This window comes from Equus quagga, chromosome 11 (genome assembly GCF_021613505.1).
Source record: "Equus quagga isolate Etosha38 chromosome 11, UCLA_HA_Equagga_1.0, whole genome shotgun sequence".
Classification (NCBI taxonomy): Eukaryota; Metazoa; Chordata; class Mammalia; order Perissodactyla; family Equidae; genus Equus; species Equus quagga.
The window spans coordinates 68,798,736-68,819,791 of NC_060277.1; the positions used below are offsets into that span (position 1 = coordinate 68,798,736).

General features: G+C 51.1%; 1 protein-coding gene across 3 annotated transcripts; it reads left to right on the forward strand.

Moving 5' to 3' along the window:
- Positions 1 to 4,229: 4,229 nt before the first annotated feature.
- FBXO39 (F-box protein 39) lies at positions 4,230 to 12,062 on the forward strand. 3 transcript variants are annotated; one of them, XM_046674514.1, is made up of 4 exons: positions 4,230 to 4,283; positions 8,305 to 9,410; positions 10,373 to 10,549; positions 10,868 to 12,062. In XM_046674514.1, the coding sequence occupies exons 2-4, from the start codon at positions 8,385 to 8,387 to the stop codon at positions 10,994 to 10,996; spliced, it is 1,332 nt and encodes a 443-aa protein (XP_046530470.1). In that variant the 5' UTR covers positions 4,230 to 4,283; positions 8,305 to 8,384; the 3' UTR covers positions 10,997 to 12,062. The 3 variants fall into 3 exon arrangements, with proteins under 3 accessions (XP_046530470.1, XP_046530469.1, XP_046530471.1); XM_046674513.1 differs by lacking the exon at positions 4,230 to 4,283 and adding an exon at positions 4,441 to 4,666; XM_046674515.1 differs by lacking the exon at positions 4,230 to 4,283 and adding an exon at positions 4,441 to 4,666 and having other exon boundaries at positions 10,888 to 10,951.
- The last annotated feature ends 8,994 nt before the right edge of the window (positions 12,063 to 21,056 follow it).

A 21,056-nucleotide genomic window follows, 5' to 3' on the forward strand; every position in this document is an offset into this window, starting at 1 on the left:
CGATAATGGCTGCCACCAAAGTCGCAGTCTCTGGAGAGGTCTCACCCCTCACCGAGATGCACCGAGAGCCTATCAAGTGAATCTTTTTTCACCAAAGGACTGTGCACCTTTCTTTCTGGTGATATTAGGTTGCTTTCCAAAATGGGTGAATTTGTGTGGGGGCCCTTTAAGAGCAGGCTTTTTTCCCCTTATGTCTGATAGCTTTTCTGGGGGTATTCCCTGTTGTTGTTAATAGCCAGCAAAGCCAGATATTCTGACATTTGTCTCAGCTGTGCTGAGTCTAACAGCTGCTTATTGTGGTAAAGCTCTCCCATTAAGATCCCCCACTCCTCCAGGGAAGGCGGCATACCTTAGGATTGCTCCCGGCTGGCCATGAAGTGCCACTGCTTGGGAAGGTGACTTTTTTTCTCTCTGGAAAGGAGTTTCTGCCTTTTCCACTTAAGTCAGCACTGTCCCCTGTTTCAGGGGTTCTTTTCATCCAGTTTTCAGTTCTCTCTCAGGGATAATTGTTCCAAGAGTAGTTGTAAATTTCTTGTGTCCACAGGAAGAGTTGAGTTCAGAGTCTGCCTATGCCACCATCTTGACACCAACTTCCTCTGCATTCTTGAATGGTAGTTTAGCTGGATATCAAATTCTAGGTTAACGGTTATTTTCTCTTAGCATTTTGAAGATTATTCCACCATATTCCCACCTCTGTGATTGCTGTTGGTAAGTCTGCTTTTGGTGTAATTGACATTCCTTTGTAGATAATCTTTTTCTCTGGGTGATTTCAAGATCCTCTTTGCCTTTCATCTTCTGTGGTTTTACTGCAATATCTCTAAGAGAGGATTTATTTTTACTCATCCTGCTCAGAACAATATGCTCAAATATGTTTATTTTTTCTCTCTTCCTCAGGATTTCTCCTGCCTGAATCTAAAGATTTATGTCCTTAATCAGTTCTGAAAAAATCTCAACTATAATCTCTTTGAATCCCCAAAGTTCTCTGCTCTCCCAACTCTGTATACGGAACATACTGGATATATATTAGACCTTCTGGTTCTAATTTCATGTCTTTTAACTTCCACATTTTATATTTCTCTTTCCTATATTCTGGTTAATTTCCTCAAGTCTATCTTCAAGTTCATTCTTTTTTTGCCAAATCTAATCTGCTGTTTTCAGCCCGTCCATTGAGGTTCAATGTCTGTATTTTTCATTTCTAGAAGTTCTATTAATCTGTCTTTCAAATTTGCCTACTCTTTTTTCATGGAGTCTTCTTCTTTTCTCTTGTTTTAATCACTTTTAATTAATTAATTTTACAGTCTCTATCTTATAGTTCTATTATCTGAACTTCTTGGAAACTAGTCCTGCTATTGGTTGTGACTATGACTCTGACTCAAGGTAGAGTGCTTCCTTGTGTGTCCGTAAGTTTGAATTGTGAGTTTTTATTTGGTGGGACTGTACCTGTGAGAAGTCTGTATGACTTAGTTTGAGGTTGTGTACCCTCCAGAGTGATTTTGTGATTGCTTCTGCCATATATCTCAATTTTTAAGTTAATTCTTCTGTTTGGAAATTCCTAGACCATGAGGCTAATGTAAATCTGAACCCCCAAAACAAAAATGGCATGGACCTGTGGTTTCGAGTTTTTAGGAGCATCAGTTTTTCTTTCCCACACTCAAAGTCCAGCCCAATTTGGACAAGCTTCTTTGCCACTTTCCTTTCCCATTTAGCCAATTCTTTTTCTCTTAGCCACCATCGTTTAGCCCTCAAGGTTCCTAGGTTCATGCAGGGAAAGGGGAGTCTTCCTTCCAATTCCCCACCTTGTGTGGATGGGACTTTTCTCTCATCCAAGCCCATAGTAAGACCCCACATCTCCTCCCAAAGTGTCAGCTCATGTGCTTAACAGGGCAGGTCTTCATTCCTGGAACATGGGCCTTTCTTTTTCTTGCAAAGTCAGCTACCAACTTAAATGTTTGTCATATTTTATCCAGAATTTCTAAGTGTTCATACTGGGAAGTTTGCAGTTTATCTAGTCTATTGCATTGGCCAACCATTAAAGCTGAAGTCATTTTTTAATTTGTTGTGTTACTTACAAATTGCAGGATAAATGTCGCACAGTCTCAGAGTCTGTGAAATATTTTCCAGTTGGAAAGCCAAGAATTCCTCCTCCATCCCTTCCAAGCCAGGCTGCTGAAGATCAATCTTCCACGGCAGAGAAAGATGTCCGTCCCAAGAAAAAAAGTAAAAACAAATTTCCTCTTCCTTCTGAAAAGTCAACAAAGCAAGCACCAAGAGGCACAAACAAAACCATGGATCTGCCTTTGAAGTCCAAGCCCAAGGCCAGGATCACTTCTCCCATAGAAGATGAGGCAGCGTATGACATTCTGAGGAGATGTTCTCAGTGTGGAATCCTCCTTCCCCTGCCAACCCTAAACCAACATCAGGTACCCAGCTTCTGTTCTCTCCTTACCTGGCTGTGAACCATCTGGACAGTGTTTAAAAAAATCTAAGACCTGTGGGATATTTGCAGACGTTGATGCTGGAAAGGCGCTTCCAATCTTCCCCTTCTTGTGTGCCCAAATCCATGCTCTCAGGGCACCTGCCCCCTGGTTTACTTGCTTGATCTCTCAGAGGCTGGGCCATCTTTGAAGACAGAGCCGGGACTTCCATCTCTGTGTCTCCAGTTCCTAGCCCAGGGGCTGACCACACCAAATGCTCCAAAACTATTGAGTAAACGAATGCAGCTGCAGGCATCCAGCCCAGCTCTCTCATGGAATAGATAAGGCACTGAGGCCCAGGGATCAGAGCGTTGGTCAAGATCCTAAGTCAGTTGGTGGCTCGCCTCCAGAACATCAAGGTTTGCCTCCAGCAGACTGGAGTTTGCAGCCATTTCCCTCAATATCCTGATTTTTACATCCTAGATAATTTTCTAGTAATAATAAGAATTACCGTTAGAGGTGGTTAACCATTATGTGCCAGTTGCAAGGCAAAGCTCTTTACAAATTGTTAATCTTCATTGGAAACAATAGGCTGGTATTTTATCCCTGTTTTACAGATAAGGACACTGGACAGAAAGGCTGAGTAGCTTCCCCAGGATTATACAATTAGAGAGTGGCAGAGTCCGGCCTGGAATCCACGTGTATAGAGTCCCTACGCTTATGCTCTTAAAGTCCAGACTGGATGCCTCACTTTAAAGAAAAAGGTTTCCTTATTTGATATTTTTCAAAATGCAAAAGTACTAGATTTTGTTGTGACCAGTTGACATAATACCACACAAAGAAATAGAGTACCATTCAGAGAAATAAAAAAGCAAAGCTAATCTTCCGCCACTCCCACCCCACCTCCCAGGGTCTGCGCCCCAAGACACCACCTGCAGCAGCCTGCTGGCTGTCCTTTCAAAGCTGCCCCTCTGCTCACACACACTGAACAAGCCCCCCTGGGTTCGATTGTTCTCCTTCCCCCTGCATTACCTTATCTACTCATTACTCCGCCACTTGCCTTTTCCACTTGATATATGATTCACACTCTTCACAAAAAGATAGACCTATGACTTTTTTTCTAACTTCTTTACGCATCTCTATATGCACAGACGCATATAACTTTATGAAGATGGTGACCGGGGGGTAGTTCTTACTGCCATATTCTCGTGCCTCCCACAATTTGTCGTTTCCTTCCATACTTTTCTGCATCCTTCTATAATAGGGTTTCTGGACTTAGCAAATAAAAATACATTACTTGGGACAAAAATAACCACAAAATAATTGCATGGGACATACTTATAACTAAGAAAAATTCTCTGACATTAAAATTTAACTGGGCAGCCTATATTCTATCTGTCCACCCTACTGTATAATTACATACAAACATACACGTTTGGAGTCTAGTTATTCACATTTCTTTGCATCTTAATGTTATGATTCAGCAATACACAGGACAGCCCTCCAAGTCAAATGATGTAGGTTTTTTTTTCCCGTACTGGCTGTATGAGTCCCTGGTGTGGGTGTCCTCTGATCTGTTCATCCACGCCCCTGATGATGACAGACCTCTGTTAAACATCGCCCCCAAGCCTCCCGCAGTCCTCTCCTGGCTCGGTGGGCTCCGTGCCTCTTCTGTGCCATCTGCAGCTGAGGGTTCGCCCTCCGGGAAGTGGGGAGAGCGCTGTCCAGAGCTATCGCGGGAACTAGCACTTCCGACTTTAAGCACATCGACCTTTTTTTTTATGTCCATTTCTTTAGGAGAAATGCTTGCGGTTAGCTTCATCAAAAGGAAAACAAGTGGGAAACTCCAGCTAGATCTGGAGAGAAAAGGTAACTGCGGACTCAAAGGACTTCATTTTTACACTGCCTTTCCTGCTTGCCTTGTGTGGGAGTCTTTACTTGCAAAAGGAGATGGGTTTTATTTGTTGGGTTTCTTTCTTGTAGAAGAAAAGGTTTGGATGCTAATTATTTTCCTCCTTTTGAACAGAGATGTTGGTTTGTCCAAGAGCTACAGATAAACCAGGAGATAAAAAGACTCTGCTCTTCTGCCTGAGAATTCTGCTCAAGCACCCAGGCCCTACAGCCTGGACGCCCTGGGGAAGCCCGCTCTGTCCCTAGAGAGTAAAGACCCCCTCCATGGAAGCTTCTTGTCCACTTTCTTTAGATTCCTCGCGGTTTTCCGACCCAGGGATGGCGGCTGCCGGGACAGCAGGGTGAGGCAGCGCACAGGGAAAGGGCCGGGGGCGGGACAAGAGAAGCAGCGGCCAGGAGAGAGAAATGAGGCTTGCGGTAGGCAAGGGCCAGTGGAGCGCGAACGGGCGCCTTTGAAGCCCTTCGGCAGGGAGATCCGCTGGGGAGACCTGGGGAAACCTAGAGAGGCACTTAGCTACGGGCAAACAATACACCCCCGCCTTCCTGCCTGCCTTTGGGGTGATGCGTTAGGGCTCCAGGCCCTGCCGGGAAGGGAAGGGCCAAGGAAAGTGGTGGGTTAGTGCACCCCACCTTCCTGAAACTGGAAAGATGGGGAGTTTCTCAGGCTTTGTCAGGTTTAAGGCTTTCCCTTGGGGGCCCTGTCTAAGTTGGGGAAAGTGGAAGCGGTGGCAGAGCTCGCCGGGTGGTTTCCAAAGGAGATGCGCACAAGCTGGGTGTCCCGAGACTCAACAGGACCCCGGGCTGGGTCAGGACGGGAAAGGCGGCGGACTCGGCGCACCTGAGCCCCAAGTTCGGGGCAGAACCTCTTCCTGGCATGAAGAGGGAAGGGCGCGGGGCGTGCCCATCCTCACCCCGCCCGCAGGCCAAGCCTCATGCCTCCAAGCTCCCGTCCAGGGCACCTCCCCGGACAGTCTGCGCGGGGACACGTCTTGCCCTCCACGCGCATAATCAACTGATCTGGCCACCCCAGGTTTGGGCCCCTGCGCCCAGTGGGGATGAGCAGCCCCGCAGGTGGTGGCGGCGCGTCACAAAGGCGGCCCCTGCTTGACATTTGGCCTCCGCCTCCGTCGGGGCAGAGCGAGACTCTGGAGGTCGCGGAGCCGGCGTGGAGCAGAGGCGGCGCGGGTGGAGCAGGCAGGCGCACCCGCGGTCCCCGCTGCCCAAACCGGGCGCAACCCTGGCGGGGCGCAGCGAGCGGGTAACAGGCGGGCGCGGTGGACGCAGGCCGGGGACGCCCCCAAGCCGGTGCGGGGTGGGGTGGGCCGCCCTCCCCACCAGCCTCCTCCTGGAAGCTTCCGGCCACCTCCCCTGCCTGGTGACCGGACGCCCTAAGTTTCCTTCCAGGGTTGGCAGGGGTGTGATATGGTGGACCGAGCCTAGGCTGGAGAGTCGTTACGCTGGGTTCGAATCCCACCTCCCCAGTTACCCAGCGATCTCATCCGGAGACTTCCCTAACCTTCCAACGCCTCTGTTTCCCAACTTGTAAAAAGGGTGTGTTCACACCTTCCGCACAGGGGTGGTGCAGAAGTCCCTTGGCACCGACTTACTGATGGCAGCTAACACTGGTATAGCGTTTACTCTGTGCTAGGCACTGTTCTGGAGCTTTCCGGGTATCAGCTCATTTAATCCTCCCAACACTAGGAGAGAGGTACTCTTGTTACCCCTATTTACAGATGTGGAGCCTGAGGCACAAAGAAATCCGTTAACTCGCCTAAGGTCACACGTAGCAATTGACGGCACCCGCATCTAACCCAGTAGCTACACTGCCTCCCACTGGTGAGGAGGTCTTGGGGTGGGGGTGTTCCCAGTAATCACCTGGGACTTTTGGACTACTTGCAACAGCTTCCCCAGCTCACCAACGATACTCTTCCAACCCCACCTTGTGGCTTAAATTCTTCCCACCGGTGGCTTTGCTGGGGCAGAGGGTTTCGCTTAGCGTTTGAATTGGTTTAGCTTTTCTTGAGCATCTCTTAGGTGCTTTGCTCCAGGCAAAGTCCTCAAGGTCGCTAGCACCGGCAGTGTATATGTGATTGAAAGCACAACTGTATTTCTTCATTTGTTAGATGTTTAAGTACCTACTCCATAGAAGAACAAGGCTGCCCCTAGTCTCAAGGGGTGTGCGGGTCCCATGGGAGAGAAAGGCTTAGACACAGATTATACTCCGGGATGGACACTGGGGAGGGAGGAAGGAGAACGGGCAAGCTGAATATGGAGTCAGAGGCCCGGGAACGCGCTGGAGCCCTGTGTCCTGGATGGGGACCGGCTGCTGCCACATCCCATGTGAAAGTCCACATCTGGATCTGGAGATGGGAGGGCCAGCTGGAGGCAGGAGCCAAACTGTTCTATAGGTGCTGACGGGGCAGTGAGGACAAAGACAGGGGAGAAGATCCCAAGGGAAGTCCCCCGTGGGAGCTCGCCTGAGGATGCTCATGCCACTGTGGTGCTGGTGGGAGCTGGAGCAGGCTGCGGGTCCGTCACAGCAAGAGTGGATGGGGGAAAGGGGGGGGGTGCCCCCCATGGGTTCTATTCAGATGATAGATGCAGTGGGTAAGATGTACATTGAGCAACATGAGTGATGCTTACACACATTAATTGCACAATTGGCAAGCACACACACGAACAAGAACATGCACATCAGACACAGTGGAATAGTTGCCTGTGGTGGGAGGCAATGGAGTGGGACATAGAGTTAAAGGGGAATAAATAAAATTAAAAAGACATCTTGCACAGACAAATGGAGAAAGAGTCAGAAAGCTCAGGTTCTAGCCTGAGCCCTGTTATAACTTACTGTGTGACCATAGGCAAGTCCCTTCACCTCTCTGGGCCTCAGTTTCCATGTGTAAAGAAATCAACTTCAGATCTCTTCCAGTTGAGAGTTTTTATGAGCCATGATAGTCATCTTGGGCCTCGTGGTAAAGTAGCCAATAAAAGCTTTATGGAGAGGTGAGGCTTGAACCTTAAAGAGTGGAGGGCTGGGGAGAGGAAAAAAAAGGTGGGGAGTTTTCAGGCAGGGGAAATATCGAAACAAAGTCATGAAGATTTCAGAAGATGGCTGTGGAAGGTCTGGCTGAGGGCTCACCGTATCAGGAGGGGCCTTCGCCCAGTTCTCCTTTCTACCCGAAGACTGACCACATCACTTCCAGACATGTGGCCCTCCGGCCTTCCCTGGATCCCCGTGACCATGGCTGGGGTCCTCCACCCTTGTTCTGCTGCTCCACCTTTTGAGTGTAAACACAGCCGTCATCAAAGTAGTCAACATGGGCAGCGATTCTCGTCCAGAGAAGGGGACCAGAATTCCAGAGTCTTGGGGAGAGGGCCCAGAGGGAATCCCCGGCCTCTAGGACCCAGCTTGTGTCCCATCCCTCAGGGCCCCTTGACCCAGCACTTCCCACTGCTCCAGCTCCAGTTCCTCCACTCCCCGCCCCTCACAAGTTAAATTCCAAACAACTTTTAGTTCCCCAAATGTGACCACATCACGTGCGTTCACAGTTCTGTGGCTTTGTGCAAATTGGTCCCTCTGCCCTGGGATGCATCAGTTCCACCACCACCACCGGGCTGACCTGGTCTGCCTTGCAAATCCAACTCACCATGCAAAACTCAGCTCAGACGTCACCTCCTCCAAGCAGCCCTCTGTACTTCTTTCTTATCCAGACAGAATTAATCACCCACCGTTTGTGCTACCCTGCACCACGAATATGCCTGAACCTTTTCCCTTCACTCACTGTGTTGTAACTGAGTCCTGGTCTGTGTCCCTGAGAGACCCCTGGTGGACTGTGATTCCTTACAGGTGTGGACTGGATGGTGACCTTATTACTGCACCCCCCATACCAGCACAATGCCTATTACACAGTGCACATTTGTTCAATTGGGCCTAATTTCTGTTTGGCAGGTAATGGTTCTTCCTTCTTACTCCCCACAGAAAACGAGTGATTGCTTTTCTTTCCTCGTTTTTGGAAGCCCTGCCTGCCACACAGCTGCACCGGGCACCCCGGTTCCTCGATGGACGAGGAAAGCCAACTGCTCCAGCCCCAAGAGCAGAGCTGCTGGGCCGCCCTGCCCGATGTGTGCCTGCGTCGTGTCTTCTGGTGGCTGGGAGACAGGGACAGGTCCAGGGCGGCCCTTGTCTGCAGAAAGTGGAACCAGACGATGTATTCGGCTGACCTCTGGCGGTACAGGACCATCACGTTCAGTGGGAGACCTTCCAGGGTACACGCCTCCGAGTTCGAGTCCGCTCTTTGGTATGTAAAGAAATTTGGCCGTTATCTGGAGCACCTGGAGATCAAATTCCTGAATCCTTACAATGCCGTCTTGACCAAGAAGTTCCAGATCACCATGCGAGGGCTTCTCTCGTGTCTGGGCAAGAGTAACAACCGTCTGAAATCTCTCTCCATTCAGCACCTGGAGCTGGACCGCCTCGTCTGGAGGAACAGCATCAGGACCTCCTTCATCAAAAGCTTGAGCTTCTTCTTAAAGAAGACAGGCAAACACCTGGATTATCTCAACCTGAAGGGGGCCAGGCTGACTGTGGAGCAAGGCTGCCACGTCCTCAACTCCCTGAGCTACTTACGGAACGAGAGCATGGCCTCGGAGCTCAACATCGAGGACTACTTCAGCCATCACCTGGCCATCTACAGCAGCCCCCAGTTCAACAAGACCATGGCCACGTTCCGCAACCTGGCGTCGCTGACCCTCAACTACAACTGCCTCTCCGACGAGCTGCTCGAGAACCTGTGTGAGAACAACGCTGGTACCCTCTGGACCATAAACATCAAGTGCCACATCCACGACCCCCACGGGCAGGTCATCTGGGGCATGTCCTGGGCCAACCTGGCCCGGCACGCCACCAACCTGAAGGTGAACTTCTTCTTTGAGCGGGTCATGAAGTACGAGCGCTTGGCCCGGATCCTCTTGCAGGAGATCCCGATCCGGAGCATTAGTCTGAGAAGCTGCTATTTCAGTGACCCAGACTGGTCGATGAGGCCCACCCTGGTGGATCTCCTGCCCACCTTCCGGCACACCCTGCAGGTAGGTATGACTTGGTTGGGGGTGGCTTTTGAGGAATGACTGCTGCTCAGTTTACCGGTGTCCCCCCAGGGAAAGGCCCCCGGCTGCCTGCTCTTGCCTGGGCTTGCACACACTCATTCAATCTCAAATTGAGGTCCAGGGGAATGTTACCAAACCCAAGCCTCCCCCTGGCCCCCTAAGACCACAGCAGATGATAGGAGCTGCTGCTGCTCACTTCCTACACGTGGAACACGAGGAATTTTCTGGTTGGCTGTCAATCAAGGAAAACCCCTATATCCCCAGCTCAGAGCTGTGAGGCTGGAGCAGGGATGGGCCTCTGCAGGTGAGTACCAGGTCAGCAGCCTCCTCCGACCTTCCACCCGGTCCCAGCAGCATGCAGCAAACAGGGGTGACCCCAAACCAAACAAAAAGCCGGTTTCGCCCCCAAGTCACTGAAGAGCTCTGAGGTGTGGGCTGTTCTCTAAGCTGGCAGCTCCCCATCTGTAAAGTTGGGATCATCCTTTCCCTCCTAAGGACCTCACAGAAGGTTGTGACGATTGATATTCATAGGTATAAACACCACTACTAACAATGAAGGACTTCAAAGTGCTAATAGCTCATGTGATGCTCACGTAGCCCTCAGCTGGGCAGGCAGACATCATTACTATGCTTTGGTGCTACGAAGAACTTGAGGTACAGTGGCCCTCCCATAGTCACCCGGCCAGTCACTCCACCGCAGGGCTGGACCAGCACCTTGGTCTCTGGACTCCAAACGCATTGCCCCCAAACTCCAGGTGTCGCAATTTTGCACGAGAGCGCCTTCATTCCCAGACCACTTCCGCCATGCACTGCCTGTCCCGTGTCCCTTAGGACAGCCCTTGAAGCACCACGGCCGTCAGGCCCAAAGCCGAGTCATTGGAATGTCACCGAGTGGTCCAGCCAGTCCTGGCCCACACACAGCTCCCCCTTTGGTGCTTTTCCAGAAGTTAACTTTCGAGTTCAACAACAACCACGAGTCGCTCGACGACGAGCTGCACCTCCTCATCTTGTCCTGCAGGAAGTTGTTTTACTTCAAAATCTGGGCGTTCCTTGATGTCAGGTTTGTGGAGCGGATCCTGAAGAGTCAGGAAGAAGGGCAGTGTGCCCTGCGCACGCTCAAGGTGAGAGCCCCCAACCCCAGGGCTGCTTCCACAGGGACAGAGCGGGGAGGTCCGGGTGTCCAGCCACGGCACTTCTGCTCTGGCACGATGGTCAGAGACTAGGCAGGGAGTGGGGGGCAGCGTCTCACGGGCGTCTGCCCACTGGAAATTAACTATTTCCCGGGCGGGAATCTGGAGCTTTCTGCCTCAGTAGTTGGGTTTGGGCTTTTCTTGACTCTGCCAACAATTGTACGTATGCATCATCCGGATTGTTTTCAATCCCTGAAGGGTGCAGTCCTAGACTGTGTGTGTGCACGGGTGTGTTTCTGTCTCGGCCAGGTGAGAATTTATACAAACAGATATGAGACAAATGAAGAGGACAAGACCCTGCGAGAAATTTACAGGAAGTACAGAAAGCTGATCGATTCAGAGCTTAACTATTTTGTCATCGCCTACCCCATGATGTGACGAGCGCCCTCCAGAGGGAGAAGGCCAGGAGCACTTTGAACCTGACCATCCGGTTCTCCTAGAAGCACACTGGGAGCATCCCCTACGCCCACCCCTTTTCCCTCTCTCTCCTTCTCCCCAGTTCCACACCAACAGGAATGGCCCAGCGAAGGCTGGGACTGCTGGTGACGTGAGGGCCCCGGGTGGCTGTAAAGTGCTATCTTTACCAACTATCTGGGATGATTTCCTTTTTGTCATTTGGTTTTGCTTTTCGACCCCCTCCCTCAGCCACAGAGCCAGAAGCCCAAGGAGGCTCAGAGCCGCATCTTCCTGGGGGACCCTGACTCCCGCTAACCTGTGCTCCTGAAACGGGGTGACTGGCCGGGAAGCACATAGAAATGCTGTTTCTCCCGATTGACATTGTCAGTTCAGAAAGCATTCCATCCTGGCCAACCTTCACGGCAGAGCCTTCTGACCCCTACGTGGGCCAGGCCCGATCTCCAGTGAATGGGAACCTGCCAGCGTGTCCTCAAAGGGAGCAGGGAAAGTCCCACGTTTAGAAGGAGATTGCTCCGAGCCAGATGTCCCCCGCCAGAGGGAATTCAGCCCCTAATTTATGGGTGGTGTACACGTGGATCTCTGAGCGTGGTGCCCGGCCTGCCGTGAACGCTCGGCCTTCAGGCGTGGGCTGAACCAGGAGCGGCCCTTATACACATATTTACAAGCAATTTACAATGTCATGGGGAAATGTTCCTAATGCAGAGTTCAGTGGAAAAAGTAGGACATAAAACTGTGTACATAGTGTGATATCAATCACGTGAAACACACACAAGGGTTTTTTTGAAAGCACAGAAGAGATACACCAAAAATGTGAACAGTTATCTCTGAGTGGTGGGATTATGGGTGGTTTTTATTTTCCTTTTTATGCTTTCCCCCTATTTCTCAAATTTTTATACAGTGACCATATGCTATTTTTATAATTGAGGAAATCTATTGTGTTTTAAACAGGGAGTAATTATAAATTCCTGAGCCCAGGCCATAGACATGTATTGCTTCTGGTCTTTTGAGATTTTTGTGCATATGGGGATTTTTTTCAATAGATATAAATTAATAAAATCTCAGAATACTTTGGACAAGTGTCTCATTTCAAATTTTGTCTGTCTCGCCTTTTGTATGCTGGGTCCATATTTATGCATAGCTTTTTAGGCCTTTGGTAAAGTTTCTATTTATCTAGTCTTTTCAGTTTCACAGAACTTCCACATTCTCTGTCTCATCTGGATGTCCCTTCAGTGCTGGTGGGTAGAGATGGTCCCTGTTTCACTAACATTCAGAAAAGATGGACACTGGTGAGGGGAATGGGGTCCCCAGCTGTGGGGAGCTCCCAGGTGCGGAGGGAGAAGACACCTTAAAGAGTCATGGGATGCTGAAACCAGGGGGCCCCTGGGAGCCATTGAGTGCCAAGTGGACCAGAGAGGAGGTGGTTTGCTCCAGGTGAGAGGGGAGTCTCGGCTGGAATCCAGACCACCTGGGAGATGTACTGGTATTATGATTTATCCATGTGTGGACCAGTTCTGGCTCATTTCCTTTCATCCTCAAATGCAGAATCGAAGTGTAGAGGACTTTTTTATGGGAAACATGTTAACATAAATAACATTTTTTATGAACATGTTTTCCCAAAAAAGTGGATTTGTTTTACAGTTTTGCAAATCTCTCTCTTGTCTGGCTTAAGAGTACCCAGTTGGGTCCCCAGATCTGCTTCTGCGGTCTGTTGCCATATCGCACACCATGTAGCCTCCGGAAAACTCCAGAGAGAACTAGAGTGCAAAGAGCACATCACGTCTTGATGTTATTGTTAGAATAGTTTTGACCCCGTGGATCCCTTGACGAAGGTCTCAGGACCCTCAGAGAGTGCCCCACACAGAGAACCACTGCACGGAGATGCGGGTTCCTCTGAGGAACCGGAACAGGATCAAGACCAGGAATGCCCTGGTGGGACAATGCAGAGCACGCAAGGTTTCCAAACCCAGCCACAGTCAGCTGGACAAGCAAAGCCTCCTCACCTCCAGGAAGTCAGTGAGATTCTTCCTAACATTTACGTTTTTAAAAAGCCTTGCCAAAATTCATGGATGAGTCTTCAGGTAAAAATACGTTGAGGCCAGGGGCTGGCCCCGTGGCTGAGTGGTTGGGTTTGCGCACTCCGCTGCAGGCAGCCCAGTGTTTCGTTGGTTCAAGTCCTGGGCGCGGACATGGCACTGCTCGTCGGGCCACACTGGGGCAGCGTCCCACATGCCACAACTAGAAGGACCCACAACAAAGAATATACAACTATGTACCAGGGGGCTTTGGGGAGAAAAAGGAAAAAATAAAATCTGAAAAAAAAAAAAAGAAAAAAAAAATACGTTGAGGCCAGAGATCCTGGTTTCAGGATATAAAAGCCCCAGACCCAGTGAAGCCTCAGTAACGCATCAGCCATGTGACCTCTGACAAGTCGGTTCATGCTTCGCGCCCCAGTTCCTCATTTGAGATCCTGTTTGTGAAAAGGCATTACACAGTGCGGAGCTCTGCTGTACAGGGACAGGAGAGCCCTCTGGAAGAGCTGGAGCCCCTGTTCCCTCGCCCCCTCTGCCCCAGATCGCCTGATGCACATCCCTGCTGCTGTCCAGGCCTCAGTTTCCCCATCTGTACAATGAGGTTGGATAAGATCAGTGGTTTTCAAACTGTGCTCCCTGGAGTCCCCTGGGGGACCCTGCTGGGGGAACTGTGGAGAGTTCTTCCCTGACACCATGCTATGCCCAAAGGGGCTGTCCCTCCAATTCTTACTTAATCATGATTCTCCCGTAAGATTGTGTTTGACAAAGGTTCTGAGAGAGAGAGAAACGAAAACACTGGTCTGATCCATCTCCAGGCCCATACTCTGCTCTGAGATGGGTTATCAGTCAGGACACGTTCCAGTCTAAGTGTCAGAGGGCCCAACAGTGGCTGAAACCAATAGTTATTTTCCTTACTATTGGGAAGCCTAGAGTGAAGTCGCTGCTATTTGCTTCGGGGCTCCCTGGGGTTGGGACTAGTTATCTCGTCTCTGTGCCCTTCTCGCCCTTTCGCCGTGGTCTCCAGAGGCTGCTGCAGCTCCAAAGACCTCAGCTGTTCCAAGGCAGGAAGGAGGGGAGTAAGGGAGGGCACCAACGGTCTGAGTCCTTTCCCGAAGCTCCCAGCTGACTTCTGCTTTTGCCTCTGTGGCCAGAACTGAGTCACACAGCCACCCCCATGTGCAAGGAAGGCTGGGAACAAATTCAGCTCAGGGAGCCTCTGTAACAGAAGCAGGCAAGGGACACTGCAGGCTGGGCGTGGCAGAAGGGTAGGCAGCCTACAGAGGACTGCTGTCTCCTCTGCCAAAGGGCGGCATGTGGGGCTGACCATCTGGGAGCGCAGAATCCAGGGGCTGCACAGGGCCCTCGGCCCCTCGCTGACAGGATGTAGCCCCAAAGTCAGTCAGGTACAACAAGTATGCTCAGATGCAGGTGATTAGGAAGCCCGGAAGCCAAATCAGCTCACGCCATTGATTTCATCATCTCCCCAACTCTTCTCTTCTACATTTGGGAAGCCGAGTGCCTGGTTGTGGTTCCTCAGCATGAAAGACCGCTTCGGGCATTTACCCGGGACCTGCGTTACCAAACCCCTCCCAAACCTAGAGGCAAAGAGTGGAGTTTAGGTCATCACAGCAAACAGACTTCTCAAGATCGAGACGTTAAAGTCTCAGGCCTGAACAGAAAACTTAAGCTCAGTCTCTAAATCCGGCACTGAGGCGCTGTGAACAAGTTATTAGCTCTGTGCCTGGTTTCTCCGCCTAAAACCCTCTCCGTGCTATTCAATGGTGGGCCATAAGGGTTTTAGGAGTGTATGTGCTAGAGTCAGCCTGCTTGGGCCTGAGTCCTAGCTGTATGACCTCTCAAAGCCTCAGTTTCCCCACCTGTAAAATGGGGATAGTAACAGTTTGTATAAATAACTCATCATAAGCACTCAACACGTTAATGTTTGTCATAACTGTGGGACTACCAATGGGACACCTGTCTTCCAAGGCTATAATTGTCCCCCTTGGTTTTGACTTGAGATTGTAACATCCTTCATAGGGCCCACACCCAATTCCTCTGGAAACGCATTCGGCTCTCTGAGACCCCTTGCCTTTGTGTAGGCCATACCACCTCCTGGAACGCCCCCCGCTTTCTACCCAGCAGACACCTATTTCTCCATCAAGAGCCCACTCGGGGGTAACGCCCACTCCCAGCCCTCTCGGTGAGCCCACTCGTCCAGTGGAGCGGCGTGGCCTATGAGTCACAACCCTCTTGGGCGGTGGCCACGGAGAACCCACTGGGAGCCAGTAAGCAGAAATCGGATGCAGTATGAGGATGCTTGAGGGTCTCTCAGAAGCCACGGAACCCCAGGGCGTGAGGAGCCGCCTACAGCCGAGGGAGCGAGAGCGGCGGGAAGGCGGGAGGTCTCCTCTCTTTCTCTAGGTGCTTCAGCTGCCATTTCTTCTCTTGCTGCAAACTTGCTTTCTGTTTCCCGTCCACAGGACAGTCAGCAGCTGCCATCTACTCCCCAAAGCCTATATCTCCCGTATTGAAGGGAGCAGCCAGGTGGGACCAAAACCTCCCAGTCCCACGTCCACATGCCTCAGGAGAGGGGCTCACTGCCCCACCTTCCATTAGCTGCTCCCTCCTGACCCAGTCCCCCGGGCAATGGGGGAGGGGTAGCACGGCCAGTGGTGCTCATATGGTGGTTCCCGCTCCATCGTGGAGGGGAAGGGACAGGCCCTGGAAGGGGCCTCTGTGCACAGGGGAGTGCAGGAAGCTACATATAAGCAAGAGGTTACCCTGTGCCCTCTTTAGAGCCCTGTTTCACATTCAGAAGCAAGGTCTGCCGCTCCACCCCACCCCTCTTCCTCATGCGCTGCTCCCGCAGAGCCACTCGCTCTTTCCCTAACTTGCTGAGGGAAAGCAACTAACTAACTTCCCTACTTGCTTTCTTTCCTAAGGGAGCAAGTAACAGAAACCAACTTCTGGATACTCAAGCCAAGAAAGAGGCTATATTGAGGCATCTCATAGAAAGAGCAAGTTATCCAACTCTGCACGAGGGGACCCAGCATAGCTGTAGAGACCACAGCCACAGGAATTGGTGACCCTCCTCTCCAGAGCCCTCGGGTCACTCCCAGTCTCTGTGTGCTTCTAAACGCCCATCCCCAGAAGGCCGACCTAGGATGGCCCGGCTGGATCAGTGAGCCTCTCTGAGGGCAGGTCATATGATAGGGACATGGTTGTGGAGCCCTCCCTGTGTTTATGGGGGTGTGGTTCTCAGAAAAGAAATTATTGGGGGTCAGGAAGTTAGCTCAAGCCGCAGTGGGAAGAACCCTGAGTTTGGGGCCAGGATCCAGGCTTGCCTGAACCTCTGGGGGGACCTTGGGCAAGTAGCTTTCTTTCCCCCATTCCACTCTGAATCTCCATTTCCTCATCTACAAAATGGGAGAGTAGGACTGAGTGACCACAGGGGTCCCAAGCAGCTCTCACAGTGACAGCCGTCTGTCCGCTTGAACGTTCTCTTGCTCCAGAACCCACCACCAGGTAGCTAAACCTTAGGGATTTTCCCAGAAGGTTCTGAGGTTTTCAAAAGGGAGAAACGAAAGCAAATTCTCAGAGAAAGTGATCTGCAGCTGTCATAGACTTAGCCCTGAGGTTCAACACTTCCCACCACACAGTCGCTCTTATCCACAGAGACCTCAAGGACTCCAAAATACAGAGGATTTCCCATGATGTCGGGAGACTGCAAGGGAACAGGGCATGCGCCAGCTTGAGGCACTCTTTGACTTGGCTTGTTACCGACATGTTAATCTCTCTGTTAACATAAAGCCATCCTTCCCTGAATTTTAATTGTCTCAATAAATTTGAGAGATGCTAACTCCCCCCATGAAAGAGTCTTTGTACCTAATTGAGAGCTTCCTTTGAAATGCCGTTTATGATCTATGGAATGCAGTGGGAAAGATTTTATAAAGATATTGTCTTCTTCAAGGATCTAAGGAAGATACCAGGGCCACTCTTCTTAAACAAGGATTGCTGTCATGATTCTCCGCGATAACCCCCTTACGTAATTTACATGTAGAGGCAGACAAAACAACAAGGATGAATGAGACATCATCATTTGGGAGACAGCTCGGGCCAGCGTGCTGCCACTTCCCTCCTCTGGACTGGATACTTCTCAAAGTCTGCATTCACAACTTTAAGGTTTATGACTTCCAAGACTTATAAGGAACAATGTTATAACTTGCAAGACTTCCAACTTATTGTTGACTGTAGCCTTGCATACAATAAATGGGGAGATGTTGCCCTATTCCTGCTCTGACCTTTCAGCTTTTCTTAGTCCCTGGGGGCAGAATATGTACCAGTAGAGAGCAGAGGCTAGTATTTTTCTTTTCAAAGCACAGCCTAAGATAAGCATCTTTAAAAAGAAGTATCCACACTTCTTGATTTCTTCCTCCCATACTCCATTGAGATTGCTTATGGCAAAGTGTCCCTAGTGATTGCCTAATTGCCAAATCTAAAGGATGCTCTGCCTTTCTTGGCTGATGCTCTGGAGCATTCCACCTGCCGACCACCAGTGCCTGGAAACATTCTTCTACTTGGGCATCCGTGACACCACGTTTCTCTGGCATCTTCCACTCCCTCGAAGGTTTCTTCTTAGTCTGCCTATAGGATCCTTCTTCACCCAACCTGGAAGTGTGGGTGTGTCCCAGGGCTCAAGCCCAGCCCCTTCTCCATGCCCCTCAAACTCCCACGCGCCCCATGACTTCTACCACCGCCTCTCCGGGTGCCTCCCAGCTCTCTGGCCGCAGCCAAACCTTCATCCTACCACAGGATCCTCACCCTCAACCAGTGAGCTTGTCACCGTCACCCGCCCACCCCACCCTCACTGTAGGAGCCCTTCTCTTCCCACCTTCCCTCTCACCAGAGGCACCCCCGTTTACCCTGTTATCCAAGCCAGAAACCCAGGAGCCATCCTTGATTTCTCTCCCTCCCTCGCCCTTGTACCTGAGCAGTAACCAAGTCCCGTAATTCCTAGACATATCTGGACTCTGTTCTCCTCCGCTATTGCTATGCTCACGTCTTAACTCAGTCTCATCTTATGTCTAGCTGGATTACTGGGCCTCCAATGTGACCTTCAGGCCTCCGGTTCCAAGCTCCGCCCACCCCCATCCCCCACCCCAATCTGCTCTTGCCCACCAGCACCCTGCTCTTTCAAGCTTCCGTTTCTTTGCACTGGCCTTTCCACCTTCCTGGAGGAGAGCTTTCGGCTCCTCTCCTCCACGACACTAATCCCTGCTCATGTTGCACCGTTCGTGCTCACTGGTTGGTAACGGTTGTCTCCGCTATTATCATCATTGTCCATCACATCTCAGCTTAGGTGTCGCCCCCTCCAGGAAGCTCTCCCTGATTCCCTACAGCTGTTCTCACGGCCGCGGCTGTCCTTGCCTCTATCACAACATCATCCCAGCTTCCCTGTCTCCCTACGCCTGCCAAGTGATAGGCGCTCAATGAATGTGGGATGAATTACTTTGAAATTTGTACTTTTTTAAAGACCTGGTGGTACTTTTCAATATTTTCTTAGTTCACAGATGCTCTTTTTCAGAATATTAAAAACTAACTCCTCACCCGAAAAAAAAACTAGCTACATTTATTGAGCACCTGTTACATCAGGCTCTATCGTGGGTACTTTACACACAATGTCTCATTTTATCTTCACTGCAACCGGCAAGAAGGATGCGACCCTAATTAACCACTGAGCCTCCCAGAGCCATATTCACAAGGAAGGATGTCTCCCCAAATCTTCCCACCCTGCTGGCCACACCCTTGGGCACAGGCCTCCTAATCCCGAGTGGGCACAGACCCTGAGGTCTGCCCTGCAAGCTGGTGAGCAGTGCTCGAACCCTTCCCAGCCAGAGCAGAAGCGCCCGCAGAGATTTCCGCAGGACAGAGAGGAGGGCCCCCCTTGTCGGGCATGGGGAGGGCTACATATCCGATCAGCACCTCAGAGATGATGCTCAGGAATGGGGCGGGCAGGTCACAGCACAGATCAGCATTAAGCTGATGCCCTCAGCCTCAAAGAGGGTTTCTCCATCCAAGGCTGACGGCAAAGAATCTCTGGACAGAGGAACACTTGGACTGTCAACCTCCTGGGAGCCAGGCCCACGCCCCACACTCTTTGTGCCTTTGTGCCCCAAGACACTATGCAGGGAGCATCAAAGACAGGAACGGGTCTGGGCCATTTCAGAGAATCCTCACACTTTGCTGGTGGCCCTGGGAGGGGGAGGGGCTTTCCGGGCAGTGTCTGAACTAGAACCCGGGTCTGCCGCCCCCGGCCACCCGTGCTCTGCCCTACGCCACCAGGAGTCCAGTAGGCTTCAGGGAACCAAAGGTTAGCGCAGAGGGAGAAGCAGTTCCATGCATGGAAGGGCCGAGGTAGTGAAACCCCACTGGGAAGGTGCTCTTCCAGTGTCAGCAGAACGGACGATGAATGAACGTCAGTTTCCCACAGCAGAGCTCTTCCTCTGACCGTCACCCAGACGTATTCTTGAAGTGCTGTGACTCAGCCAACGGCAGCCAGCTCTAGGCAGAACGCTCTTTGGAAAGAAATAGTATATGGGAACGGTCTTGGCGAAAACTTTAGAGGTATGTAACCATTCAAATAATTATAAAGATGATATAGGAACATGGAAAACTACTTGCAGTGTACAATTAGGGAAGAAAACAATTATACAAAATTGAGGCTGTGTCATGAGCCTGTGCAGAATTTATGTGGGTATAACGGTGGGGTCTATTAAAAACGGCTCATGTCTACTGAACACTGGCTTCCCCACGGGAGAGGCTCTGTATGAAGCCCTTCCCATAAGATCATCTCACTCCATCCCACAGTGACCCTCCGAGGCAGGTATTGTTGGAGACCTTGAACTCAGAGATGTCTGACTCCAGAACCTACACTCGTTAGCCGTGGACTTGAATCTGTGGCAGAAACGGGAGTAATTTTTTTTCTTTTCCTTTACGGTGACTTGCATATTAAATATATATATATATATATATATATATATATATTCCAAACGATTACTAACAATCTGGAAACCAACACCAAATTCACACCCTCCATTTACATTCAGGAAAGAAAACAAAACCCAGAAATTCTTTCCCCGGGGTGATGCTAAAGGACACGCTCTGCCGGCCCCTGGAAAAGCTTCTCTTGGGGGCCCAGGAGCGCGGCCCCCTCTTTCCTAGGCTGGCAATCTTCAGACTGCAGTCACTGGGCTCTGAGCACTTGCCGAGCACCCTCCATAAGCCGCCCCACCCCTGCCCTGTGGGTACTGACGCCTCCCGCCTTCCCAGAGTGTCACTCAGAGCTCCTCCTGCCCGAGCTACCCTCCCCACAGCTGACACCCATGTCCACTGGTGCCCTTCTGAGCCCCCGCTCCAACCTGTGAACAGAGACGTCCCCCCTCATACCCCGTGAGCCCAGCAACAGCACCCTGGCCCGCCGGCTCCTCAACACCTCCCACTAGGTCTACTTTCTAAGAGCTGGAGGGCTCCTTGGCCCTGTCCTGTCCTCTTCATCTCACCCAGGACAAAGAGGCCCAGAGAGATGCCTGCGGTGTGGGCGAAGGCTTGAGGAGACTCCTGCCCAGGGCCACTCCTCTCTCATCTAAGTTCCTGTGACTTGAATACGCTTCCCGTGGACCAGCGGGGGTCTAAGTCAGCAGTCACCACATTGTTTTCCAGGGAAAAGGAATCTCGAGAGCCAAGAGAAGTGTCCGCCTGCCCTCTCATGAGTCAGACGGGTATGGTCTGCATAGGGGATCCAGCCCGACTACTGAACTGAAATAAGTCTGAACTGAAATAAGTCTTGGACCCCTCTGCCAGGCCCCAAGTCCTGTGATTGTCTAAGAACGGCCTGTGCTAACACAGGGCATTCACCTGCTAACCAACCACAGCACCCGAGCAGCAGCAGCACACAGCCGAGCGCCCGAATCTCGGCTCCCCGGCCGGCCTGG

Bases quoted from the DNA above. Each gene is read 5' to 3' on its own strand.
- FBXO39 (XM_046674514.1), top strand. From the start codon at position 8,385: ATGGACGAGGAAAGCCAACTGCTCCAGCCCCAAGAGCAGAGCTGCTGG. The intron at 9,411-10,372 runs GTAGGTATGACT...GTGCTTTTCCAG, and splicing joins CCTTCCGGCACACCCTGCAG to AAGTTAACTTTCGAGTTCAA. The intron at 10,550-10,867 runs GTGAGAGCCCCC...TGTCTCGGCCAG, and splicing joins GTGCCCTGCGCACGCTCAAG to GTGAGAATTTATACAAACAG.